Genomic DNA, 24,749 nt, shown 5'->3' with positions numbered 1-24,749 from the left:
TTTGATGTTTTATTGAGGGAAAATTACGCAGATAACATAGAACAAATCGGTGGAGACGCCTGGTAAAATTATATATTGTAGATGGAGGCGCCTGGTATTCATTTAATAATTTTAAATAAAATAAAATTTGTGTGGTGTCCTTTTAATTTGCATGGGCAACTCCCCCAGTAACCTCTGACCCTCAGCCTCACGATTAACCCTTGGAGGATTTCGCTGGCCTCCTTGGCCAATTCGATTTTCGATAAATTTTACATTTGTGAAGGGAATTTAAAGATCTTTGAAGGAAAACTTGGAAAAACATTTTATTTTTTAGAGAAAATTAAGGTCACAGTTTTGAGGTTAGAAATCTCGATCCTCCAATGGTTAAATTGCACTGGTTTACAGTTAAACTATGTACAAATAACGACTAAACTTAAGATTTCACTGTCGTCACCTCTGAATTATCCGCTCAACAACTTATCATTCCGACTTATCTGTCTCTTTTTCTCTGTTCTATCGTTTATTTGAGGATCTGTAAATTGGGAACAGCTGACTGTTATCAGGAAATGGGAACCTGCAGATTTAGGGATATCACTCGATGAGCAGATTAACATTCGCAGTCAATGCTCTATAATTCTTGCAATCATTTTTATTTTCTAAAATTATATCATAACGACCATTTTAATATAATGAAAGCAGGAAAATAAATCTTTGAACTACATAATGCAAACTTGAGGAATAATCCAACAAATTTTCCCAAGAAATCAGTAAAACGTGCCCATAAGGTGGACAATAAATTCAGTTTTCATCACAAATTCGTTACTCACGTTCTAAGTTATGACTAAATAAGTCTCTGTAATCTGAGACATAAAATAAGTTTAAACGCTAAACTGCATTAGTTCAGTTTTTATGCTCAGTTCGATCAGTTCTAAAATTATTCAGAAAATATGCGTTTAATCGTAGCTCTGTTGGTTGTTCAAGTTATTTCACCAACATATGGTAAGCCGTATACTTGCCTCACATAAGATCAAAACTCTTACAATTCTTCTTCTGACGTCTTCAGCAAAGCCTATCTTTGAATTCATTGGCAATATTGCATCATCAGTCGTGAATACTGCTACACAGGCTAGTAATACTTTCACCAGTAGCATAACACAGGCTATGCAAACTGCCAACGGGGCTCTTCAGAATGCTCTCAATACTGCTTTGTCGGCTATTAATGCCGTCTTAGATGGTACAGGGCAGGTTATGACGGCTTTTGTCGATCAATCAGGACAAATTACGGCAACAATTGCGAATCAAGCTAATAATGTGGTGGAAGTTGTTGTTAACAGTGCTGGACGTATGATTTCTGCAGGTGGAGAAGTGATGAGAAATGTTGTAAATGTTCCATCTGAAGTTCTTAAGAAAATCCAAGAAGCTGCTCAAATGGCTGCCCAACAGGCGCAACAAACTGCGAATGTTGCCACTCAGCAGGTTCAGCAAATTGCTAATAATGCTTACCAACAAGGTCAGGCAGCCAGACAACATGTTCAGGAGATCGTTGGCGACATTTTTGAGACTGCTAATGAGACACTACTGGAAGGATATGGTCATGGTCCCTTTAACATATTACAAGAAGCCTATCAACAAGGGCAAGAAGTCATCGCTGGAGCTATTCAGGGAGGATATCAAGCTGCTAATGACGCCGTTCAGCAGGTGCAACAGTCTCTTGATGATGCTATACAACAAGGAGAAGCTGTATTTCAGTCAGCTCAGAACACTGTTGATAATTATATCGAAGTAGAACTTACTGCTAAATAAACATTTTTTTTTTTATTAAATCTCTGTTCAAATTCACTTTGTACCGAGCGGGACTCAATTATTGATCAATTACTGACAATTAAGCAGATTGACAACTAATTGACCAATAATTGATTATCAATTTATTTGATAAACTTCTGACCATTAATTTTTCTTCAATATAATTGATCAATAGTTGATCAACTATGCGAATCTACATTGGCTCAATATTGAGCAATTGTTGACAAATTTTTTTACTGGGTAAATACATATCGAGGGTTGGAAAATACACTATACTAAGTCGAGTTAGTATAGTATATTTTTAACGCATTTTTCGATAGCTTTTAGCTGTGTTTCTTTCAGACACAGCTTTTGATGTCCTTCATCTTCCCTCAAAAGGACAAATTCGAATATTTGTTCCCTACAAAGTTACAGCGAAAACTGTAAAAAGTTTTACATAAGAAGCAATGTAAATCTCAAACTTCAAATCGCTCTCCTGAAAATCAACAAAAATGAGTTAGTATAGTATATTTTCCAACCCTCGATATTTATCAACCAATCATAATTTGCCTTTTAACAGATTCTTCTCAACTGTTAAAGATTTTCCATGGGCCTACATAGGTTACGTAGATCTTAGATCTAGATTACTTAGATTTTGCGTAGATCCCAAGGATTTTGAATAGATTATTAAATAAAAATAAATCTGTAAATTCCAGTCTAATGTGCGATGTACTCACCCCTTAGCAATGGCTACATCTCCAGAGGTTTATACTCATCTATGCTTGCTCTTCAATCATAAAATATATATAAAACACCCACCCACCCCTTGATGTGATGTAAAAGCCCCGTGTTTGTCGTTTGTAGCCACGTCAATCCGCACACGCCTCCCGCTGTTTATTCCGCCTTGTTTACATCGTGTGCACCAAATGCAATTATCGGGGATGAAATTTGAGGGTTGTACACCGCACTCCTCTCTCTCGGGTGGGATTTGGGTTGTGTTGGTTGAACCCTCATCACGGGCCAGTGATGCAGGGAAATTCATTTCAAAATACCCTTGACCCCTTGATAGGGAGATCAAAATTTGGGTTTCTCCTATATGTAGTACGGATTTATCTGTGAGAGCTCTCCGATACGAATCAATAAAAGCCAACTGTGGGGTAGAGCAGAAAAAAATTCCATCCCTCAAACACCCTCTTCAGACACCCTTCGGTGTATTTCATCCCCCACGGGCGTGGTATTAAATTAATCCGACGAGACCTATATTCTTTTTTTTTTTTCAACACTGCGCTTGGTATGTCTCTATCAACCTCCCTCCCATCTGCACACCCCCGCATTCACGTGTCTGACTGAGTTCTCTATGTAAAACTTTTCCCTCATTTCCGCCACCCGTCCTGGCTGCTTTGTGCACAAAACACAATGTTGGATTGCAGAGGAATTTCCCCGTGGCACAGTGATGATGGGCTTAACTTCCACACACACCCCTATGGAATTTTTTGAATGCAGAGTTAGGGGGATTTTAGATACCTACCTCGTTGCCAGCAATTACGGAGCTTTAGCTCTCAGAACGACACATATTTCACTAAAACCCCTCTCACACACCCCATTCTGCGGGGATCTAATTGAATTTACTGGGAAGCCACACAAAAAAAATGTATAATTGAAATTCATTAATGGAAATTTGGGAGTTTAGAAGTTAGAAAATGTGGAGAGAAGTTAGCTTTTTAATCTTCTAAAAAATTATAAAGTTAAATTCGGTTCAATTTTTCTTGAAATTAAATGACTTCTTTTTAGAATTGTTAACCCGTTAAATTGGAAATATTTTGCTAAAAAAAATAAAGGAATGATTTAAAAAATATTGCAGCTTAACCCATTCATGTCTATTGATATATTTTACGAAAATCGGACTAATTTTTAACTTCATTCCAAAGACGAAAAGTGTCTTTTTACGTATAAAAGACTGAAGAATACGTTTTTATTGAAAAATATCCTTTGAGAGCATCCAAAAGTTAGTTATCGTACTGAGAAATCGAATGTTTCAACTTACAGGTTTTATGAGGTCACAAAAGGGTTAATTTAAAGAGAACTTCTTATTGAGCTTAATAGATGTGTTAAAATGCGTAATCTTGCTAAAATACATTTTCAGGTAATTAAATAAGCTATATATATATATATATATATATATATATATCGTATGGCATATATCGTATGGCATATTTAATTACCTGAAAATGTATTTGAATTAATAATAATAAATAAGCTATTAAAAAATTAAATAAATTTAAGACAAATAAACAAATTGACAAATTAAAAATTAAACCTTGGTTAGCATAAAAATCAATGTTACAAAGAACCTTGTCAAGTGTAACTCCTTTTTATTCTTCTTCCACACCGCGAAAAAGGAAACCAGAGGAATGAGATGCTTCGTGGTGGGTATTTTCTCTGCCTCACACCTAAAATAAATTGAGGAAAATTCAGCATGGTAAAATATATTTGTGACTATGTTCTCTTCACTTCCCTCCTGCCTGTGTTATATCCATCCACCCATTCTCCTTGTATATATAATCGCCTCACTCTCTGTATACTTACCCTAGATATTGCAGTAGAGAGACGAATTTATATACAAACAAGTTCCTCATCCCAGGGAAGTAAAACCTTCCTCTTTTACTCATGAAAAACCCAAAAAGAGATTTAATAGATTTTCGTGCATAAAGAATTTTTTTCATTGGTATGGCCTAAATTCCGGGAGAATACGCAGGAAGTACATTTTTTCCAACGTGCAGAAAATAATATGAAATTTGCTAAAAAATTAAGAGATACAAAAGGTTAACCAACCGTGACCCTGTGCAAAACTCATCCAAACATACATTCAAAGATATGAAAATGGAAGAAGACTATTCACGAGTAAAAGGGAGGGAAAGAGAAAAAGACTCACAGACGAGATAGGGTTGATGGTTTCTCATGAAATTTTGGGAAAATTTCACACTACTATATATTGTATGTATTTAATAACGATGGAGACGCCGGGTGTTTCAACAATTATTTCTCTTAATTAGTCTTATAAGACACAATTAATCCTTTCGTGTTTATTAAGGTAAAACATTAAAAAATTCACTATTGCAGAAAATAGAATGATTAGATAAGCGTTTTACATCAAATTAAAATAAATAAATAAAAAAGAAACAAAAAAAACATTTTTTTAAAGTTATTTTTTTAATAAATCATATGTCAAATGAAAATGCAAATGATTACAAATAATTAAGTCAAATATTTAAGAAACCTTTTATTTATTTTTCATGGTCTTATACGAATTTAAATTCACCTAAAAATCTACCCTGTCCTGACCCTATAGTAAAATACTATATTTTTCTGAATTAAATCAATTTAATTTTTTTTAACTTGGAATTACGTTAAACTTGCGTAGAAGAGGCTGAAGAAAAGGTTTTAACAGAGAAATATCTTTTGTAGTCGCTCACTACTAAAAAATCATACCTAATAAAATAATGGAACGTTTTAATAAGAACCTTCACTCTTTGTCTAGGCAGTTGTGCAAAAATGGAAAAAAAATCCTCATATTTTACGTTTTTTGCGGTTTTCTGTATTGAAAAGTATTTAATACCAAAATATTTAACAAGAACAATTTTTTTAGATTCTCTGCTTAAAATGTGAGAAAAAATAATTAGGGAATGGATGATAAATGGCCAAATAGTGACTAGAATTTATTAATTTCACGTTTAAAAGTGAATTTTTGTGCTCAAAAAATATTTAAAAGTTTTACACTTTGGTCATTTTGTTCCTGTGGAGTTTCCAAAATTAAAAGAAAAGCAATCTATTTTCCTAAAGCTGATTATGATTTTTTTTCTTCAACAATCAACATGAATATTTCTTCGTCGTTTCAACAACAAATGTCATATACTTTTAACAATAAAAAATGAGCAGATATTGTAGTTCTATGACCCCAAAAGGTGTTCAAAAAGCCCGAATGCCTACCCCTTCAGCTTAGGCTGTTTTGCGTAAGAGGACTCTCTCTTCTCCCACAATGCACTGTTAGGGGTGTCTTTCGAGGATGGAGTCAGACCGCCTCGGCTGAGACAAGTGGTAAGACTCATCAGGAGTCAGAGCGTTAGTGTATGTGACATTTTGGGTACAGTGCCGGGAGTTGAAAGGGGGCGGAGTCCTCCAGATCCATGAAGCCCCTACTTCGGGTACTTCATTCAGAAGTGGGATCTGAACAGATCCCCAAGTGTGTAGTGTAAAGATGGAAAAAGGATTCAGCAATTCACAAAGATAAGTATTCTTTTTCTAATCGCAAAGATATGGCGTGGGCATGCAGATATATGTATGTATATATGCACGTATGTATGTGTGTGAGAAATGGGGCCCATGAATGATGCTGATTGAGAATGAAAGAGTGGAAAATTACCAGTCATAGAAAAAGAACCCCAATACTAATGCAACTGAAGCTTTTCAGATCGCTAGAAAGAGAAGAAGAGAGAAGGGGAACGAGATCGACTGGGATCAGGAGAAAGTGAGGATTACTCATCGACTGACAAGAGGGTAAACGATAATTGCCGAAGGCGGTGAGTAAGCTTCAGGTAAATTAACCGAGCGAGTGGAAAATTTTCAAGTCCTGAGAAAATGTGTGAGTCATCAGGAGGACAAAGCATTAAGTCTTCTTTGTCGAGGCAAAGCACTCTGCGTTTCTCTCGGGACAAAGCATTCCGCATATCGCTCTCAGTCAAGCAACACGCGTTAAGTGAAAAGTGATTAGTGAAATGGACGAAGAAACTCTTGTGCAGTTCCAACGCTGGCTCACATCAACCAGGAGAAATAACCCTGGAGATGCCGAGGAGCAGGGTGAGGTCCCACCAAGGCTCAGTGAGACCGACAGCTCTGTATTCAGGGGTTTCCCGGAAACACGGGAATACCCCACTGTGCCGCTATTGGGCCTGTCCATAGGAAAAAGGGAAGTTGAATCTATGCTTCCCGAATTTAATCCGGACCAGGACAGAACCCTGTCAGCCCAGAAATGGGTTGAAATGGTCGAAAAATGCTGCGCCCAGTTCAGCATTACCAATGAACAAAAGGTAATCATAGCCACCATGAGGCTAAAAGGGGCAGCACGATCATGGCTGGAGGGAAACATGGACTTGGCATATACATGGCCCAAGCTAAAAGAGGCACTTTTAAAATTCTTCCCGGATGATGTGGACGACTTGAGCGCCATGGTGAAAATGGAGGCCACCCGCAAGAGGGATGAACCGGTGGAGGCCTATGTCATGGGCAAGTATGCCCTGGGCCAGCGCATTGGACTGTCTACTCGGTTAATAATAAAATACATAATCCAGGGAGTGCCGGGGCATGTAGAGCGCTCATCATTGACATGCACCAATCCCCAATCAATACCTGAGCTGATGCTGGCGTTAAAGCGACTCGATGACAGCAATCACAACTCACGCAATCGCTACTCTGTGCGTGGAACTTTTCGTCGAAGTGAGAGGAACCGCTCACGCGAGAGGGACAATAGAATGAGAGAACGACGCAGGGATCGCCGACATCTAAGCCGAAGCCCGAGGCGAGATCGCTCCCGCTCCTGTGAAGGGAGACACAAGCCGAACTATAGGGGAAGATCACGCGATCGTCAATATCGCAATTCATGGAAAGATGATGCTATCAAGACTGAGCGAAGGAAGCCCCAATCCGGACAATCGGGTGGAAGTCGCCGGGGAAATAGGCAGAAAAGATGTTTCATCTGCAACTCTGATGAACATCTGGCGTCTAAGTGCCCGGAGAAGAAGGATTTTCGGGTTAGGCTGGTGCATGAGCGTACCACCAGCCTAAGCCCCATCCGCAAATCGCTCACGCAAATCGAATTAGAAGGGAGGAAATTGGACGCACTCCTGGACAGCGGAAGCGACATCTCCCTGCTGCAGGAAAACGTGGCCACAAGTTTGGGATTGTCGAAGGAAGGACGTGCCATCCACTTTAGGGTGTATGGAGGAGGACGGAGGAAAACATTGTGGGCCACCAGCGCGAGAGTAAAATCAGGAGATGGGTACTGCAGAATTAAAATACATGTTGTGCCCCAAAAGTACCAACAATTTCCTTTGCTGCTGGGGCAAAATTATTTGGAAGCAAGCAAAAGGAGAAGTCAGACACTTATTCCCACTGTAGACGCGACAAGTGAGACACGTGAGGACCAAATGAGGAACAAGGTGATGCAGCGACGGGAATTGAAGATGGAGGATCTCAAGTTTGGAGACAAAGGTGATGACGTGGCTAAGGATAAGCTTGTGCAGCTGGTCAACAAGTACCGCACATGCTTTGCTTTGTCTTCCAAGGAGTTGGGACATAATGCTGAGCTCCCAATGAAGATCTCCCTCAAGGACAACGCAAAGGTGGTGAGATATGTCCCCTATCGCATTCCCCTGCGGCTGCAACAAAAGGTGGATGAGGCCCTAAAGGAGCTCCTAGACAACAACATTATCCGGAAGTCCACATCAGAATTTGCAAGCCCAATGGTGGCTCTGCAGAAAAAGAACGGTGATCTGCGACTATGTGTGGATTATCGTAAACTAAATGCACTGATTGTCAAGGAGCATTATCCAATGCCATCCGTAGAAGAGGAGGTGCATAAGCTGCAGGGAAAAGCAGTGTTTTCCACTGTTGACCTGATGATGGGATACCACCAGGTTGCCGTGGAGGAACAATCTAAATATCTCACTGCCTTTGTCACACCATCGGGGCAGTATGAATTCAATAGGGTGCCGTTTGGTCTCGCCAATTCCCCTGCAGTGTTCATGCGCACAATGAGCCATGTGCTAGAGCCACTAAAGGGTGATACATTGCACTGTTTTGTAGACGATATAATCGTAGCTACTACATCTGTGGAAGAAAATCTGGCGGTGTTGGAAAAGCTATTTGCTGAATTGGCGAAGCACAACCTGACTTTAAAACTCAGCAAGTGTAAATTCCTACACTCCTCCATTAACTTCCTGGGACATGACATCAATGGGGAAAGCATGTCACCGGGTAAAGCCAAAGTTCATGCAGTGGAACAATTCCCAAAGCCACAGAACCAGCGCCATGTGCGTCAATTCCTCGGACTGGCAGGATATTTCAGGAGATTCATCCCGGATTTCCAAAAGATTTCTCAGCCCTTGAGGGAATTGTTGAAGAAACAGAAAGGGGCGGAAGCTCATCAAGAGAAGACAATAACTTGGAGTGAAAGTCAGGAAAAAGCTTTTCTACAAATCAAAAAGCTTCTCACAAGTGAACCGCTGTTGACACTCTACAACCCAGAGGCATTCCATGAGCTACACTGCGATGGATCAAAGCTAGGAATAGGAAGTGTGCTAATGCAACGTACCGGAAACGACCCCCTACGTCCGGTGGCATACTTCAGCAGAGCAGCAACTGATGCAGAGTCCAGGTATCCATCATATGAAATGGAGACCTTGGCAGTTGTGGAATCAATGGAGAGGTTCCGCTACTTTCTGTTGGGAAAGCAGTTTAAAGTGGTGACGGACTGTAGTGCTCTTCAAATGACACAAAACAAGCACAAGATAAGAGATAGCGTGGCACGTTGGTGGATACGGATGATGGCATTTGATTTTGTGTTGGAGCATAGAGAAGGAACTGCCATGACCCATGCAGACACTCTTAGCCGATGCCCAGTACCTTTGGACGGGAACAAAGAAGATCCATGGGTAAGGGTAATTGGAATATCTGGTGAAGATTGGGTAGTGGCACGACAGATGGAAAGCCCAAAATTGGAGAGAATATACTCAGTGGTCACTGGGAAGTTGAAAGGAGAGGTGGATCAGAAACAAATTATGCAAGAATACGTGGTGCAGGACAACAAGTTATTTAGACGCACTCCCCAGGGAAATCGCCTTGTAGTGCCCCCAGGATTGAAATTCTTTGTGATGCGTGCAGCACACGATGAGCGTGGACACCCGGGAACCGACCGAACCATCAAGAGCATTCAAAAGGACTTTTGGTTCCCAAAACTTCGACACTTAACCCGAAAATATGTCAGAAACTGTATGAAGTGTGCCATGCATAAAGCCAGCCCAGACGAACATCGATACCAGTGGCACGTTATGCAGAAGAAACCCATACCGTTTCACACAGTTCATCTTGATTTCTGTGGACCTTTTCCACGTACATCGGGAGGCAAGGAACACATTCTGGCCATTGTGGACGCCTTCACACGATTCACCATTCTTCGACCTGTGGCTCGTCCCACAACACTCACTGCAACGAGGGCATTGGATGAAATATCACAATTCTTCGGACTCCCATGCATTGCAGTGAGCGACAATGGGTCTGCGTTCACATCTCGCGAATTCCAGGAATACTGCAATCAGAATCACATTCAGCATTCCCCTGTGGCTGTGGCCACTGCCAGAGCCAATGGTCAGGTGGAACGCATCTTCAGGGTAGTCAAAGACTCATTACGCTGCCTATCAGAAGATGAGCTTGGCAAGGATTGGGCAAAACATTTGCCGACTGTGCAATGGGCAATCAATTCATCAATAAATAGAGTAACAGGGGAGACTCCCTATCAGCTCTTGTTGGGGTACAATCCTCGACAACAACGGGAGAATCTGTTGTCATTTGCTGTAACCACCGCAGTAGAAAGAACAGACACTGCGATGGAAGACTTGCAGAGCCTAAGAAGCAAGGCTGAAGCAAGGATGTTGGAACATCAACGTGTTGAAGCCGAAAAACATAATCTGATGAAGAAGAAGCCCACACAATTCAAGGAAGGAAATCTGGTGTTGGTTAGATACACTGCTCCAGCGACAGGAGGATCAAGGAAGATGATACCCAGATACAGAGGTCCCTACATTGTTGCCAAAGTGGTGGGTCGCGATAGATATTTGATAAAGGACACCCCAGCTACACAAGTGACAATACGACCGTTTGAGGCCATATATGCAGCTGATCGCCTCAAGAGGTGTGGTGTTCCTGAAGGATTAGAAGAATTAGAAGAGGAAATGGAAGTGGCTTTGAGAGATGACGATTTTTCTGAATAAAATGTAATAAAAGAACACAGAGGCTTTAATTTCTGGGATGAACTCGAGAGTGAGAAGTAGATCCTTGGAAATTAAAATATCGTTGAGTATCATTTCAGATCCAAGAGTTCATTGGCAGACAGAGTGCACATAGTTGAATGTTGTAGGCGTGGTGAGTCAGACACATGCACGCACCATCTTGTGATCTTGAACGGACTCCAGGACAATGAAGGTCCAAATGTATGGAATTGAACAGCAGGGTAATCAAAGGGGCGAGCAATTGTCACTGTGTATTGCCTCTGGGACCGCCTGGCAGACGCGTCTGCCAAACTTCCTCCCAGATAGCTGCATGGCATTGTTCACCAAACCCCGGAGATAACCCCGATTAACCTGGATGTGTATGGGTGAAAGACCTGCACTTGCCTACAGGTGGAACCCGAAAGGAGATGGCAGTAAAGGAACTTCAAAGACAAAGCTAGCTCAACGGATATGTGAGAACATTAATATGCAGTATACATGCTTACAGAAGGAACTGTTGAAGCAGATTGAAGAAAGGCAAAGGGCCTTGGGACCCGAAGGGTAACATGTTACTAGGAAATTGGTAAGCGTGCACGCTAATAATCAGAATGACCCGAGTAAAGGAAAGGAACTTTCAAAGAGATACAGGCCAAGCTTAGGTTAGCTTGATGGGATAGGATTACTAGGTTAGGAGATGGGAGATAGAAGAGTGAGGTGGGGTTAGAGATAGGCTGATGTCCTCCACAAATCATTGATTCATTTAATCTTTCGCCGAGGACGTCGAAATTCAGGAATGGCCGAGTGTAGTTCTATGACCCCAAAAGGTGTTCAAAAAGCCCGAATGCCTACCCCTTCAGCTTAGGCTGTTTTGCGTAAGAGGACTCTCTCTTCTCCCACAATGCACTGTTAGGGGTGTCTTTCGAGGATGGAGTCAGACCGCCTCGGCTGAGACAAGTGGTAAGACTCATCAGGAGTCAGAGCGTTAGTGTATGTGACATTTTGGGTACAGTGCCGGGAGTTGAAAGGGGGCGGAGTCCTCCAGATCCATGAAGCCCCTACTTCGGGTACTTCAATATGGACATGATATTTGATTTTCCATGTATGAAACATAAAATTGTATTGAAATTTTGGAAATTTTGCAGCATAAACCAGATTATGTATACAATGGAAACGTTCCAAAACGAAGACCCTAAATCCATCCGTGTGCATGTATGCGTGTGGTTTATTTTGTCCACGTGGAGTTGATGGTTTCATGTCAATTTCCGCCACATGCCTCTGCCGACGGTTGAATGCGGGATTTCGTGTCTGGGAATCGAAAGGGGGTGTGCGGAGACGTAGCCCGGAGGGAATGAAAGACACAGGAGGAGGGCAGAGCGCTGGTAGAAAAAAAAAACGAGAGAGATATAAGAGGGCATTTTTGGGTTCTCCACCCGACTTGAACACAATAATCGAGGAAAAAATCTATATATGTGTGGCGAGGAGGAAACATGGCTGGGAGGGTGGGCAGGGGTAGCCGATGGAGAGAAAAGAATCAAGAAAATACCATTGAACCGTATAGTTTGGGACGACACACGAGATTCCGTGGTGTAGAAGGAATGTTTTGTTGGAAGTTGTGCACTTTTTAGATTTTTTTTCTTCTTTTCTTTTGAACATATTCCCTTCTTCTCTTTTAACATTTTTCTTACACTTTGCTTGTGCGGTCCTGGCGAAGAGGGGCGGAGATGGTGGAAATGTTTGTCGGAGCGGCAAAAAAGGACTATGTTAATTCCTTAAATGGGCTACACAGCACAAGAAGAAAAGATTACCATGAAATGATGAAATCCCATGGGGTGAGGGGAATTCACAGAAGGAAAGTGAGGCGGGTAAAAAAAAAATTCTCAGAAAGACGAGAGAAAAAAAAGAGCTCCTTCATTATCTATCCAATCCACCATTTATTGGATTTATTGATTTTACCACCAAACCCACATCGTTGTATGTAGGCTCATTCATTAGAATTCCTCTGAAGATCTCATTTTGGATTGAATTAAGGGCATTAAGGGAAAAAAAAGAATTTTTATAAATCAAAATAGGTATATAGCAACTATCTTTTATAATTGACATACATATATTATGTACATAAGTGAGCAAATTCTATTCTTATTATATATGTACGGTACATACCTATTACAGTATGTAGTTATTTATACCTACCTATTATTTTCATTCTTTTTAATACGTTGTTTTTAAATTTCAAACCTGTTTTGTGTCCGATATTAATTAAATTTTTATATGTGATTTTCTAGCTACATAGTTTATACTAACGTTAGTTATGTAGCTTTTTAGTAGAGTTAAGAAGTTTTTTTTTCAACTTGAATACTGGAGTTCTTACGTCTTTTAAAATTGTTTTGAAAAGTAAATAAGATGCTTATAGATTATATGATTACGTATTAAGTTTTTGTAGAATAAGCTTTTATATTTCCTTATTCTCCTCTTAAAATTTAAAAATAGATAACGTTCTTTGGACATTACTGTATTTTTATTTATTTCCTAAATAAATTTCTCTCTTTATTTTTAACATCATTAAGGAGAGACATTAAAAAGTTATCAGATGTTTGAGCCATTCGTAATAACGATGTTGTTCCAAGTGATTTATCTTTTAGTGTGCAGTGTTTTAATTTTAAATGCAAGTAAAGTGGAATGGAAAAAGGAGATCGATCAAAGGCCAAATATTGTTGTGATCATGGCTGATGATCTTGTAAGTGAATGAAATAAACAATAGAGAGGACTTTCCTAAGGAGATCATTTTGAAAATCTTTAAAACTTTTGCAACAAATGCTCAATCATGATTAATTGATCAATCCCAAGTCAATTCTGATTGCTCAATAATTGATCATCTATGCGGACCTACATTGACTAAACATTGAGCTCAATAATTGATCAATTATTAGCAAAATTAGCTTACTGAATTAATGTAAAATCAGCAGGAATGCAAGTTCAGAAACAATTAAAAGAGCCGTACTTGAAGTTTTTTTTTTAAAGTTTCCTTTAATTTGATATTTTTTTAGAAGATTTTTAAGGAAAGCTCTCAAGGATTTAATGGTGATAATTGCTTTTATTATTTTCAAAAAATATTTTTAGGGATCATATGATATTAGCTTGAAGGGAAGCAATCAAATTCTAACGCCTAACATTGATGCCCTTGGCTATCAAGGAGTAATCTTCAAGCGTCACTACACTGAGTCACTTTGCACTCCATCAAGGGCAGCTTTCCTTACTGGTAAATCCTCCATCCACATTGGTCTACAGAGTTCTGTAATACTCTCTGGAGAACCACGAGGTTTACCCATTGATGTGAAAATTCTTCCTGAATATCTAAAGGAAATTGGCTATAGGACTCACATTGTGGGGAAATGGCACTTGGGGATGGCAAAGAAGGATTTTATCCCTACACACAGAGGCTTTGACTCCCACACAGGACACCTAGGAGAATTTATTGATTATTTTGACTTTACTCGTATGACCGAATCATATACCCGCGGTTTTGATTTTCGATGCAATGAAAGTGTCTACCGGGATAGAGTTGGTCAGTACGCAACGGAAGTTCTGACTGATGAGGCAATGAAGATTATTAGGAATCACGATACTACGTCTCATCCACTATTTCTCTACCTTGCACAAGCAGCTGTGCATGCTGGCAATAGTGATAAACCCTTGCAAGCTCTAGCTAGAGATGTGGATAAGATAAACCATATTAGGGATCCTAGAAGAAGGCTTTATGCTGCAATGGTAAAAGCTTTGGATCGATCAGTTGGGAAAATTGTTCAAGCACTGGACTTCAAAGGAATTCTAGAAAATACAATTATTTTATTCTTTTCCGACAATGGTGGTCCTACTGAAGGTTTTCATTCCACTGGTGCATCAAATTTTCCACTGCGTGGGGTAAGTTAGACCTAGAAGTTTAAACTTTGCTGGATAAGCTAGATGACGTAAAAGAAGTTTAATGAAAACTTTTTATTCTTTAGCAAAAAGATGGTCCTTGGGAAGGAGGACTCCTTGGAACAGCCGTTATTTGGAGCCCTTTTCTCCAAAAACGACACTATGTCTCAAATCAAGTGATTCACATCACGGACTGGCTTCCAACATTCCTCGAAACAGCAGGCTTCACATGGAGCAGCAGGGGCAGCATAAATGCCCTCGATGGTCATAGCATCTGGCCGACTTTAACGTCCAGTAGACCACTAAGAGATCGTGAAATTGTTCACAACATCGACACAATAGAAGGCTACACATCCTACTACACGCATGGCTGGAAGTACATCAATGGAACTATGTGGGAGGGTAAACATGATAGCTGGCTAGGAAATATGCCATACGAAACTAGTCCAGAAGCTCATCAATACGAAAACATTGTAATGAATAGCATCACGTGGAGAGTACTGAATCCTTTTGCCAGGATGCACCTACAACCAAATAACGTGAAAAGCTTGCGGAGTAGGACTGCATTTCATTGCCAAAAGAAATTATGGTTTTCTCGAGAATGCAAGCCTCGGGAAGCTCCTTGCTTGTTTAATGTGTACACAGATCCATGCGAAGTCAATAATGTGGCCCATCTATTGCCTGACTATTTGAACTTGATTCAAAGGCGATTGCAATACTTGCAAGAAAATATGGTGCCACCATCCAATGTTCCTGGAGATCCAAATGCAGATCCTGCACTAAATGATGGATTGTGGACATGGTGGCTTGAATCTTAAGATGATGATTTTTGTTAAAGCCTTGATGATTGTAAAAATTGTTGTAAATTAAATTTAAATAAAGAAAAGAATTATATGATGATTTAACCCTTTCGCGTCCAAAACGTTTAAACATTCGATCTTCTCAATAAGATATTCATTCAATGTCTCTTAAATGATATATCTGACTCAAAACGTCTTCTTTAGTACCTTCTTTGTAAATTAAACGAATTTTATAATTTGAAAAGGGAATTAAATTAATTTAGATTCAGGAAAATATAATGTTTCGCATTTAGGTTGAAAATTCAGTTGGAAAACCAAACTCGCCGGTAGCGCCGCGATGAGGAATTTGTGTCTAACTAAACACGAATTTTTCCAAACTTTCGGCAGGATGCAGCCTGCCTTCGTCAGGGGGTCTGACGAGAATTTATTGAACCATAAATATTAGATTTTAAAAAAAATCGCTAAAAATTCATTTTTTGCATTTAGGTCAGCACATAATCCAATGAACGCAAAAGAGTTAAGAGCGTAATGAAAATAAAAATCTCAAATTAATTTTTTCAGAGTTAATTGCCATAATGTTAAAAAATCTTAAACTTTTTACACGCTTTGCAAAAATTAGCGATAAAATAATAAAAATGTAGGTATGGGTAATTACAGAGGGAGAGGAAACAAATAATTACATACACGTCCATCGAATTGGTATCATTTGGCATCATAAGAGCGTGCTAAGTCCCCATTATAGAAGGGGATGGGTAAAGAGACCACGATTTGGAGCAAAAACAGTGGTTTTCTTCTTCAGTGATCATGAACATTGGTCAGAAGCGAAGGGAAAATGGTAACAGAGACTGGGAATTCCCAGGAAATATACCCCCGAGTGAGAGCAAAACATATAACAGCAACAACAACATAAAAAAAAATTGAACGAAGAACGAAACGAGAAACACGGCAGGCTCTTGGGGAAGGTGCAAAAATACAATAGTCACAATCCCTATTGTATTTTGTATGTATAGAGACTCATCTCAACTTCTCGAAAATGTTCTCCTCCTGTTAAATGTACTTCTTCTTCAGCTATATATGTGCCGGAGGTAGATGTTCCATCGACAAAAGAGTGTGTCTACCTGGGTAATACCTGAAGGTAGATGATGGCATCGGAGGTAGATAGAGAGAGAAGTAGAGAAGCTGAATAAATAAGTAAATATACATCGATGGAAGTGAGGGAGGGGGATGTGAAAGTGAGGAGGAACCCTATATCGCTTCGTCTCCCCAAATCGAAGAGTCTCTTTGGCTCCTGCAAAATGCTATATAGCATACAGCAGCATAAATTTCCATACACCACCAACTCAAATTCCCCATTCTCTCCTCTTTTTGCCACACGAGCACGGAGTTATACCACACCGGGGGTGACAAAAAAAGTACACCCCATTAGATCTACAGCCCCCCGACCAAAGTGGGGTTGGTTTGGCACAAAACGCCAGAGTCACAACGAAATGTATATATATATATGTATGTGTGTGCTAAATCCACTCTACGAACACTTCTCACACCCCCGCACCATGTCGTATAGTGAAAGCAGCAAAAGAGAGAGAGCTTTCGGTGTGATAGCATAGTGTGTTGGTTGAGTATTCAAGGGGTGAGTTTGGGAATTATCTTCTCGGTTTATGCATCATGGAACTCGAGTGTCGTTATAACCATCATCTGGTAGCGGGTGTGAGCACGGAAGGGATTGCCATCTTATACAATATTTATATATCTGAACATATATAGCATCCCACCCCTAACAACATACACTCGTCGCACCGACGCTTCAGTTAGTAAATGTCGAAATCTAGAAATACATTTTCTTTGCAATTTTAAAACAAATTATGAAGTCAAATAAAAATGGAAACTCTAGGGGTGAACGAGACAAAGAAAAGTTATTAAATGATATTAATGATATGAGAAAGAGTTGTAGGGTAAAAGATGTCCTAAATAAGTGAGCTTAACATTTTTTTTTCTTTTTGGGAATATGATATTTTGAGCTTCTTCCAAACCCTTAAGTGCCTCTTTATGCCCCACTCTCCCCTTACGGTGTAATCTTAATCAAGATGAAGAAAATTTAAAATTATATTAAAGCTATTAAAGATAGTTTTTCCCCCAAAAAATAAAATCCAAAATTTTAATCATTATTAGGCCAGATTTAAAGTCAAATAATGAGTCGTATTCAATGACCAAGAAGCCCTTGAAATTCGCTTAAAATCTTAAAATTTCAGTACAAAATTTAAAGATTTTCGCTGAATAAGGCCCAATGGGTCGTATTAATTGACCAAGAAATCTTTGAAGTTTCAGAACAAATTCTTGAAATTTCAATGAATTCAGGTTCGTATTGGGTCACGTTTTCCTAATATAAAAAAATAAAGATATTTAGAAAGACTTTTTTTAAATTTAGACAACTTATATTAATTAAAATTATTCTACATAATTGCATGAATGAAAATTTTTAATTTAATTTAATATATGATTAACGTTTAATCTTATTAATTTATTGGGTTGTCTCCTTATGATCCGAACTGATTTCGTTTAAATATGGAATACTATTAGACAACTCATATTTTAGCTGCATATAAGTTTAAAACTTCCCTTATGAAGACCCCAGAAAATAAATTTTAAATACATACCTGAAGAAATGCCCTCCATACCTTACTCGCCCTTTACCATATTTTTCTAAGATCTCTAAAATATAGTTTAAGTGTTTCCAGTTTTGGGTGCTTCTTAAAGTAATAAAAAAAATGACTTTTACTTGAAGGTTTTCATGAGGATTAAAATGTTCGTTGTAAAAATGGTACCAGGTAGACAAAGAAAGTAAAATGTACTTATACTCATTTATGAGGGAGCCCACAATAAACCCATGGGGTGTTTGTCCCTTACGGCAATTGGTGTTTTAAAGTACCAAAAAGGTCGGTATATTCGTGAAAGTATATACACATGGCATTTCATCCACCATCTTTGCCATTCCAATTCAACTCAGCTCAATTCAACCGAACCATATTAAACCGTATACACCGAAACTCTCTCTCTATGTACTCTCGAAGGGTGTTTTATCCCTCAAGCCACTTGCAGAAGTACCTACCTACCTATATGTAGGTATTATGTATAAAATCTGCACATATACGTCTGGCAAGGCAGTAAAGGGTGTCCCACAGTGTGGTATTCGATAGGGTTCAAGGGCTAAATGTTTGGTTGAGCTGTGAGAGAGACAAAGTGATGTGGGAATTTCTAGCTTTTTCATTTCTATAAAAGAAAATCTTACTTAAAAAAAATTCAGATTTAAAATAAATAAAAGATGGTTTATTGAGTAATAAAAATTAAAAAATAATTAATTTTCCTAAAAAATCTTGCTTAAATTTTACTTAAAAAATACATATAAGTAGTTCTCATTAGCACATCATAAAAAAAAATTTTCCCTGAAGTTCCTATCAATGACTAACTAACTAACCTATACGTTATAGCCACCCTGTGTGAGAATAAATTTATAAGCAGGACTCTCAAACCTCAGCTACGTGCCTTGTGTGTGGTGGGTTTGATGCAAAAAAAAAGGAATTTAGGGGAGGGTTGATTTTTCTACATACATATACTATGCTATGTAATAATACACATTCTATATAACACAGGGAATTTTTCATGTATCTCTACCCCCTGCTATGCCATGCTGTGTGTTGGGATTATATGACAGGGCGTGGGTGGTGAACCCTCGCAGAATTTAGATCGTATTTAGCATTGCTGGAACATGCAAGGGGGGTTGTGGGGCGCCCAGGGGTGGGCGGTATATACAACCTCGTGTTGTGCGCGCCTCTGAAATAGAGAGACATGTCAGCAAACGAAACGAGGATGACACGGTTTAGGTGTGGGAACCGAAAATTCCTCGCTCTGGGTGTTTTCTCGTCAGTCATTGCAAAATGTTATATCTCTCGTGTGCGATTTGTGTGTGCCATTGGGAGGGATGAATTTTCTATTCCACCCACAGTTGTGGGGGTGGGTGGGTGGTACTTAAAGCCCCCGAAATGGAGTACATAAAATCGACGTCATTGAAAATGTGGGTATGGTGGTTGTATCATCCGGCGATGATGGTATTGCGGTAACTTTGGGTTTGTTCTCGCACCCATCCCACCGCAACCCATCGTTCATTCAAACTCGAAGAAAATTACCCCCGCCGCCTTTTGGTTAGAAGCCTCTTGCTGACGAAATGAAAATGTTAATGTGCCCAAATAATTGTTTTATTGTATGTTGATATATACAAAGTTTCCGTGGCATTATAAAATATTCAATATTTATTTCTTATATATTCTAAAAACTAATTCAATATGCCATACACGTGCGTGGTTTTTTGTACTGATGAGTAAATAATTTAACATCATCCAATAGAATTAAATAATGCAATAGTTTTATGATGCACAAAAAAATGCTGAGTGTTGCTTTTAAATTAAAAAGTCCACTTCTCGTCATGGAAATTCAAGTTCAGATGTTAATGTGGTTACGTCGCTATATACATTTTAATGATGCTACCATTAATTAGTTGAGAATCCAACCACAAATATTTATTATTCATCGTATGGAATGCGGTGTTGATTGTTACTGGAGAAACGCGGGATCATCGCTGTTTGAATGAATATATAAAAAAAGATAAAGAGGTAAAGAAAATAAGAACATAAATAAACTATGTTTTCTCAGAGATTTTATACATATAAAATAATTTGTATTCCTATAGAATTTGTTTAGAAAAATAAGTTTCTGAAAAATATGTTAAATTCTTGTACCTTTTTGCTTTGCAATTTGAAGTTTGCTGATTATCATTTTAAGAGCATGAAGTTAGCTACATATCGATATTTTTGTTTATTCTCGAGTGAAGTTTGACACTTTAGTTGCATTGCAGCAATTGTAGCAATGAGACGTTTTTATAAAAGAAAAATTTGATCCTTCTAGAGCCGAATCGATAATGTTCTTCGCCTAAAGCAGATTTTGAAATCTGAAAATTGGACTAATCTAAGACTTTCATGATATCGTTAAGAATTTGTGATTATTTCACACACCAAACCAATGGGAGGTAAATAATTCGCCGTCATTTTTCCAAATTGGCAAACTAACAATAGATCATTTTAGCATATTGCTCATCAATAACGTCCAACAGACTTTTTAAATTATATACATATTATACACCGCTGGTGTGGGTATATGTTGCTTTTTTTACGAGGTGTGAAGGATCGAACGAAGCAAAGTTACTCCTCATCAGCAGCTACCCACGCCATCAACATAGGAGTTACACACAGCAAGAGCGACAAGGCTGAATCTCTTCTTGACTTATTGAACAAGTTTATAAAGTTCTGAACAAGTCAAATTAAGTGAGTGTGCTCTTTTTTCCTCATAGCACAATTCACATTTTTCAGTGGACTCTTCGTCAGATTTGGTGGCTTTCTTGTTGTTTTCCTCTTCTCACCATGTTTATGGATGAGTTCGCTCTCGGCTCACCAAGCCTGTTATATTATATTTATATATATCAAATTCATTGGATGTTTATAGTACACTTTTATTTTATTATACCTTCTTTTGAATTCCTCGTTTTTTTTTAACCGTCCTCTCCTCTGTCGTCTTTGCGTTCTTCCTCGCCTATATGCTAAGCTGTGTGTTCTTTTTTTTCTTCTCTTCTTCTTTTTTATATCACCCCGTCCTCCATGCCTGACTCGCCTCTGTCGCTGTTTGAGGTTATAAAAGACAAGTCGTTGATGGCGTGGTTGTACTCACAAGAAAATAACACAAGAGAGTGTACACACAGAAAGCGAGAAAGAGAAAACATGGCAAACAGGAATAGTGGGAAAGAAACACGATGAGTGTACACGACAAAAAAAAGGTCGCGCCACTGCTGATTTACTCCACGTGGAGCAAGTAGTCTGCTCATGGAAGTAACTTGAGTTGTTCTCAGCCAATGCTGAGCTGTGAGCGCACCAAGGCAGCGAATGAGAAAAAATGCAACGCCCAGTTTAAGCGATTCACACAGCATCAACCAATCAGTCGGCGAATTTTTAATGGATTATTTTTTTTTTCACCATCATCAGCATCAATGCTTCTCTACCATATTTTGCTGGGCTATATAGCCTCACCATAACTCTAGTGGCAGCGCAATGTATATAGCTACGCTATGCTATCGTATAGCACTGCACACCACACTCGTTTCGAACACTAATGGCAGGGAATTTTTTATTAGTTTTATTTATTTCTTTTTCTCGCAGTCCTCGCTTCGCCCCGTCGCTCTCTTGTACACGTTGTTGTTTTTGTTTTACAAATTAACTCAGCTTGATCGCTTGGAATTCGCCGAAGACTTGAAAATCACTTTTCTCTCTCACTCATGTCGTGTCACTCTCGCATTTGACCCGTCACACACCGTGTAAAGTGGATTTGCTATGTATACATATACACAACATAAGTATAATATGAAGTTGAAATCGTTTTTCTCTCTCATTCCCTCTCGTTTACCTCCTTGTTCACTTTATTCTTTTTTTTCTTCACCACTGCGAGACGCCATCAAGCGGAAATTATTAGTTTCCATCACACTGCGCGGCCCCCCGTTCTGTGATGATGATAAAGAAATACACGCCAAGAAACAACTCGTGAAGTTCCTTCAGCCATCACTTAGCGTGTTCTTTTATATACAAAATGAATATTTTGCGTCAAGTGTGAGACGACTGCTTCCAATGGCTTTTGAGAGACTTATCCGAATTTCACAAAGTAGGTACCTATATACCTATAAATGTATATATTCATACCCGGTAAGATTGAACAAAAACCCATATTATATTGATTTTGTTTCAACCAACACGGAGTTATTCGTTAAACAATTGAATTGACACCAATTCACCCATTTTACCCGAAAACAATCCCACACGCTATTATAATTCTCAATGCGCTATCACGTTTTTGGCGACAACACTATAATTATATATACCCCGCACTCATAGGAATTTGTTTGAGTACGGACTTTAACAAATAGACGTACATATCAGCGTAATTCATTGACAACATTTTCTGCTTCTCACTTTATTCATTTTTTTTATTCATTTCGGCAAATTCCAATCGTATTAATCGTGTCAACCACGCTGTGAGATTATATGTATCACTGCTTGTATAGCTGTTTATATGTACATAGTATGTATGCTTGGTTTCCAATCAATGAGTGATAACAGTTTTTTTATTTGCTAAACATTATTATTTAAGGAGAATGTATATTGCAATGTTGTCTTCATCAATTGAGTCAGTCAATCGTTGAAAGATATAATAGAGAAAAAAAAATCTGAATGAGGCTGATGAATAAAGAATGAAAATTGAACATGGAATTGCTGTTAACCATATTTAAATTGAAATTAATAAAACGCTTTCTATATCAAAGATATAGTTTTTCTCAATCAAGAATTATCGTTCTTTGATCACTTACGCTAACTGAAAACAGTTTGAAAAAAATAAGGATGGGGCTGATAATGTCTTGAAATTCTAGATTAGTATTGAGGGATAGGTATATAACAACGCCTGAAATGATAAATATACTCGGTAGTGCTTTATTTGATATATTAGCTTCAAGGATATAAAGATTGGTGAAGACCGTACATCTAAGTTTTTCTTTCAGTTCCTAACCTCACTTATGCGCTTATATAGCGCCATCTTTACATGATCGATTGATACTGGATTGGTACACAAAAGTAAATACAACTATTCATTAATGCATATGGTAGAAATGCAACAGAAATAGCTTTGTTAACCATGTCACACTTAATTCGATGGCGTCCACTACTAGCGTTGAATATTTAGTTGCTAAAATATCAAGTGTGTGTATGTGACATAGTCGACAACAAGGGACGCCTATGCGGTCTATGAGCAAGCGTTGCGCGATTTCAATCGATTCCGCTTGAAAATTCACTCCATATCGGAACAATAATTTTACCAAATAGAATTTCCAATGGGGTTTTACATCGTTTGTGCCATAAACAATAATTGACAGCTGAAATCCTCCTCTCCACCCTCCAACAAAATGGGATGCATTGTATTGAGTCGGCTGGAAATTGCACCGAGTCGAGGTAAAATGTGTGGCTTCTATTTAGCAAAAATGTTGCGGAAAATAATTTCTTTATCGTGGGGCTTCTTTTTTGTACCGCAACTCTGGTGGTGTCGCTGGTCTTTTTTTTTTCAGCAACAACATACATTATATATCATCGTCTTCCATCTTTATCGAACACATGGCGGCATCAAGCTGTGATACGCCATCTTTCTTACGCGCCATATGCGATGTATGGTGTGAAATGAGATAGCACCGTCAGCTAGCTCTTTTACTCCTGCATGGAGAAATCGATAGATGGGTGAGATGCAGTATAAAGCACATATATATAGATATGTATAATATATAGCACTCTCAGGGTGAATTGACTATCTATATATATATATATATACATATGTATTGTATATATAGAAAATTCCAATCTCTTTTCAACTCCACAATTCCCCCGTCTGGTTTTCTCGGTCGTCAACTGTGTATGGATGTAGTGGTGCCTGTACAGCTGGCCTGCCACTGTCGAACCCGACTCCACGTGGAGTCCTCAGTATACCGCGTATTTGGGTTTTCTCTGAATGCGGCGAGGGCCTTTACAAATGAGTGCAAGTAGTGTAACATATGAAATCATGTATTTCATCACACTAAAATTGTGTATCGCTCCGTCTCGCTCGGTGCATATATAGCAAGATAGAAGGGGCTTTTAGTGTAATGAAGGAGAGTTGGTGTCAGTGCGATGTGAGTCAGAAATTGAGGAAAAAAAATATGGATGGAAAAATATGTGTACATATTTGCGCACTGTGTACCATTTACGATCTCCGGAGAGAGACACATCCATATAGTTACCTATATATGTATGTTATGTATATATGTTGTTTCGAAGAAAGACCCTCATAATATGGAGAGGTTTTTTTTGCCTCCATTGTGCTTCTCCAATCTTCTCGAATTTCCTCTTTTTGCTTGTCTCGAATCTTTTACACAGAACAAAACTTATCTCCCGCTTGGATTCTACTGGTGAGAGACTCTTGTTGAAAATAAATTGAGATGCAATATCGCTTTTTTTTACACACATATATATACTCATTCTGAGGTAATGTGGGCAGATTTTTCTACAACAGTCTGTTTCACATAACGAACAAATAGTTTCTTTTATGTGGAAAATATTTACTGTGA

The 24,749-nt window shown here is 38.7% G+C and overlaps 3 protein-coding genes and 1 long non-coding RNA gene across 5 annotated transcripts in view; 3 read left to right on the top strand and 1 right to left on the bottom strand.

The window, feature by feature from the left end:
- LOC129796209 (mitochondrial uncoupling protein Bmcp-like) overlaps positions 1-24,749 on the top strand; it is a 590,308-nt gene that overhangs the window by 370,140 nt on the left and 195,419 nt on the right. The gene's annotated exons all lie outside the window — the stretch shown is intronic.
- Positions 877-1,802, top strand: LOC129796225 (uncharacterized). The gene is made up of 2 exons (XM_055838008.1): positions 877-978; positions 1,043-1,802. Exons 1-2 carry the CDS (start codon positions 927-929, stop codon positions 1,780-1,782), a joined length of 792 nt encoding a protein of 263 aa, XP_055693983.1. The 5' UTR covers positions 877-926; the 3' UTR covers positions 1,783-1,802.
- Positions 13,411-15,532, top strand: LOC129794504 (arylsulfatase B-like). Its single transcript, XM_055835254.1, has 3 exons — positions 13,411-13,533; positions 13,917-14,717; positions 14,801-15,532. The coding sequence occupies exons 1-3, from the start codon at positions 13,411-13,413 to the stop codon at positions 15,530-15,532; spliced, it is 1,656 nt and encodes a 551-aa protein (XP_055691229.1).
- Positions 19,755-22,365, bottom strand: LOC129796281 (uncharacterized). Of its 2 annotated transcripts, none has more exons than XR_008751196.1 (3): positions 22,016-22,365; positions 21,086-21,940; positions 19,755-21,018 (listed from the first exon to the last, which is right to left on the bottom strand). It is a non-coding gene; the product is annotated as an uncharacterized LOC129796281 (long non-coding RNA). The 2 variants fall into 2 exon arrangements; XR_008751195.1 differs by having other exon boundaries at positions 19,755-20,144; positions 20,305-21,018; positions 21,086-22,359.

The sequence above is a fragment of the Lutzomyia longipalpis genome, chromosome 4, assembly GCF_024334085.1.
Source record: "Lutzomyia longipalpis isolate SR_M1_2022 chromosome 4, ASM2433408v1".
Lineage (NCBI taxonomy): Eukaryota > Metazoa > Arthropoda > Insecta > Diptera > Psychodidae > Lutzomyia > Lutzomyia longipalpis.
This window is presented reverse-complemented; position numbering and strand designations above follow the sequence as displayed.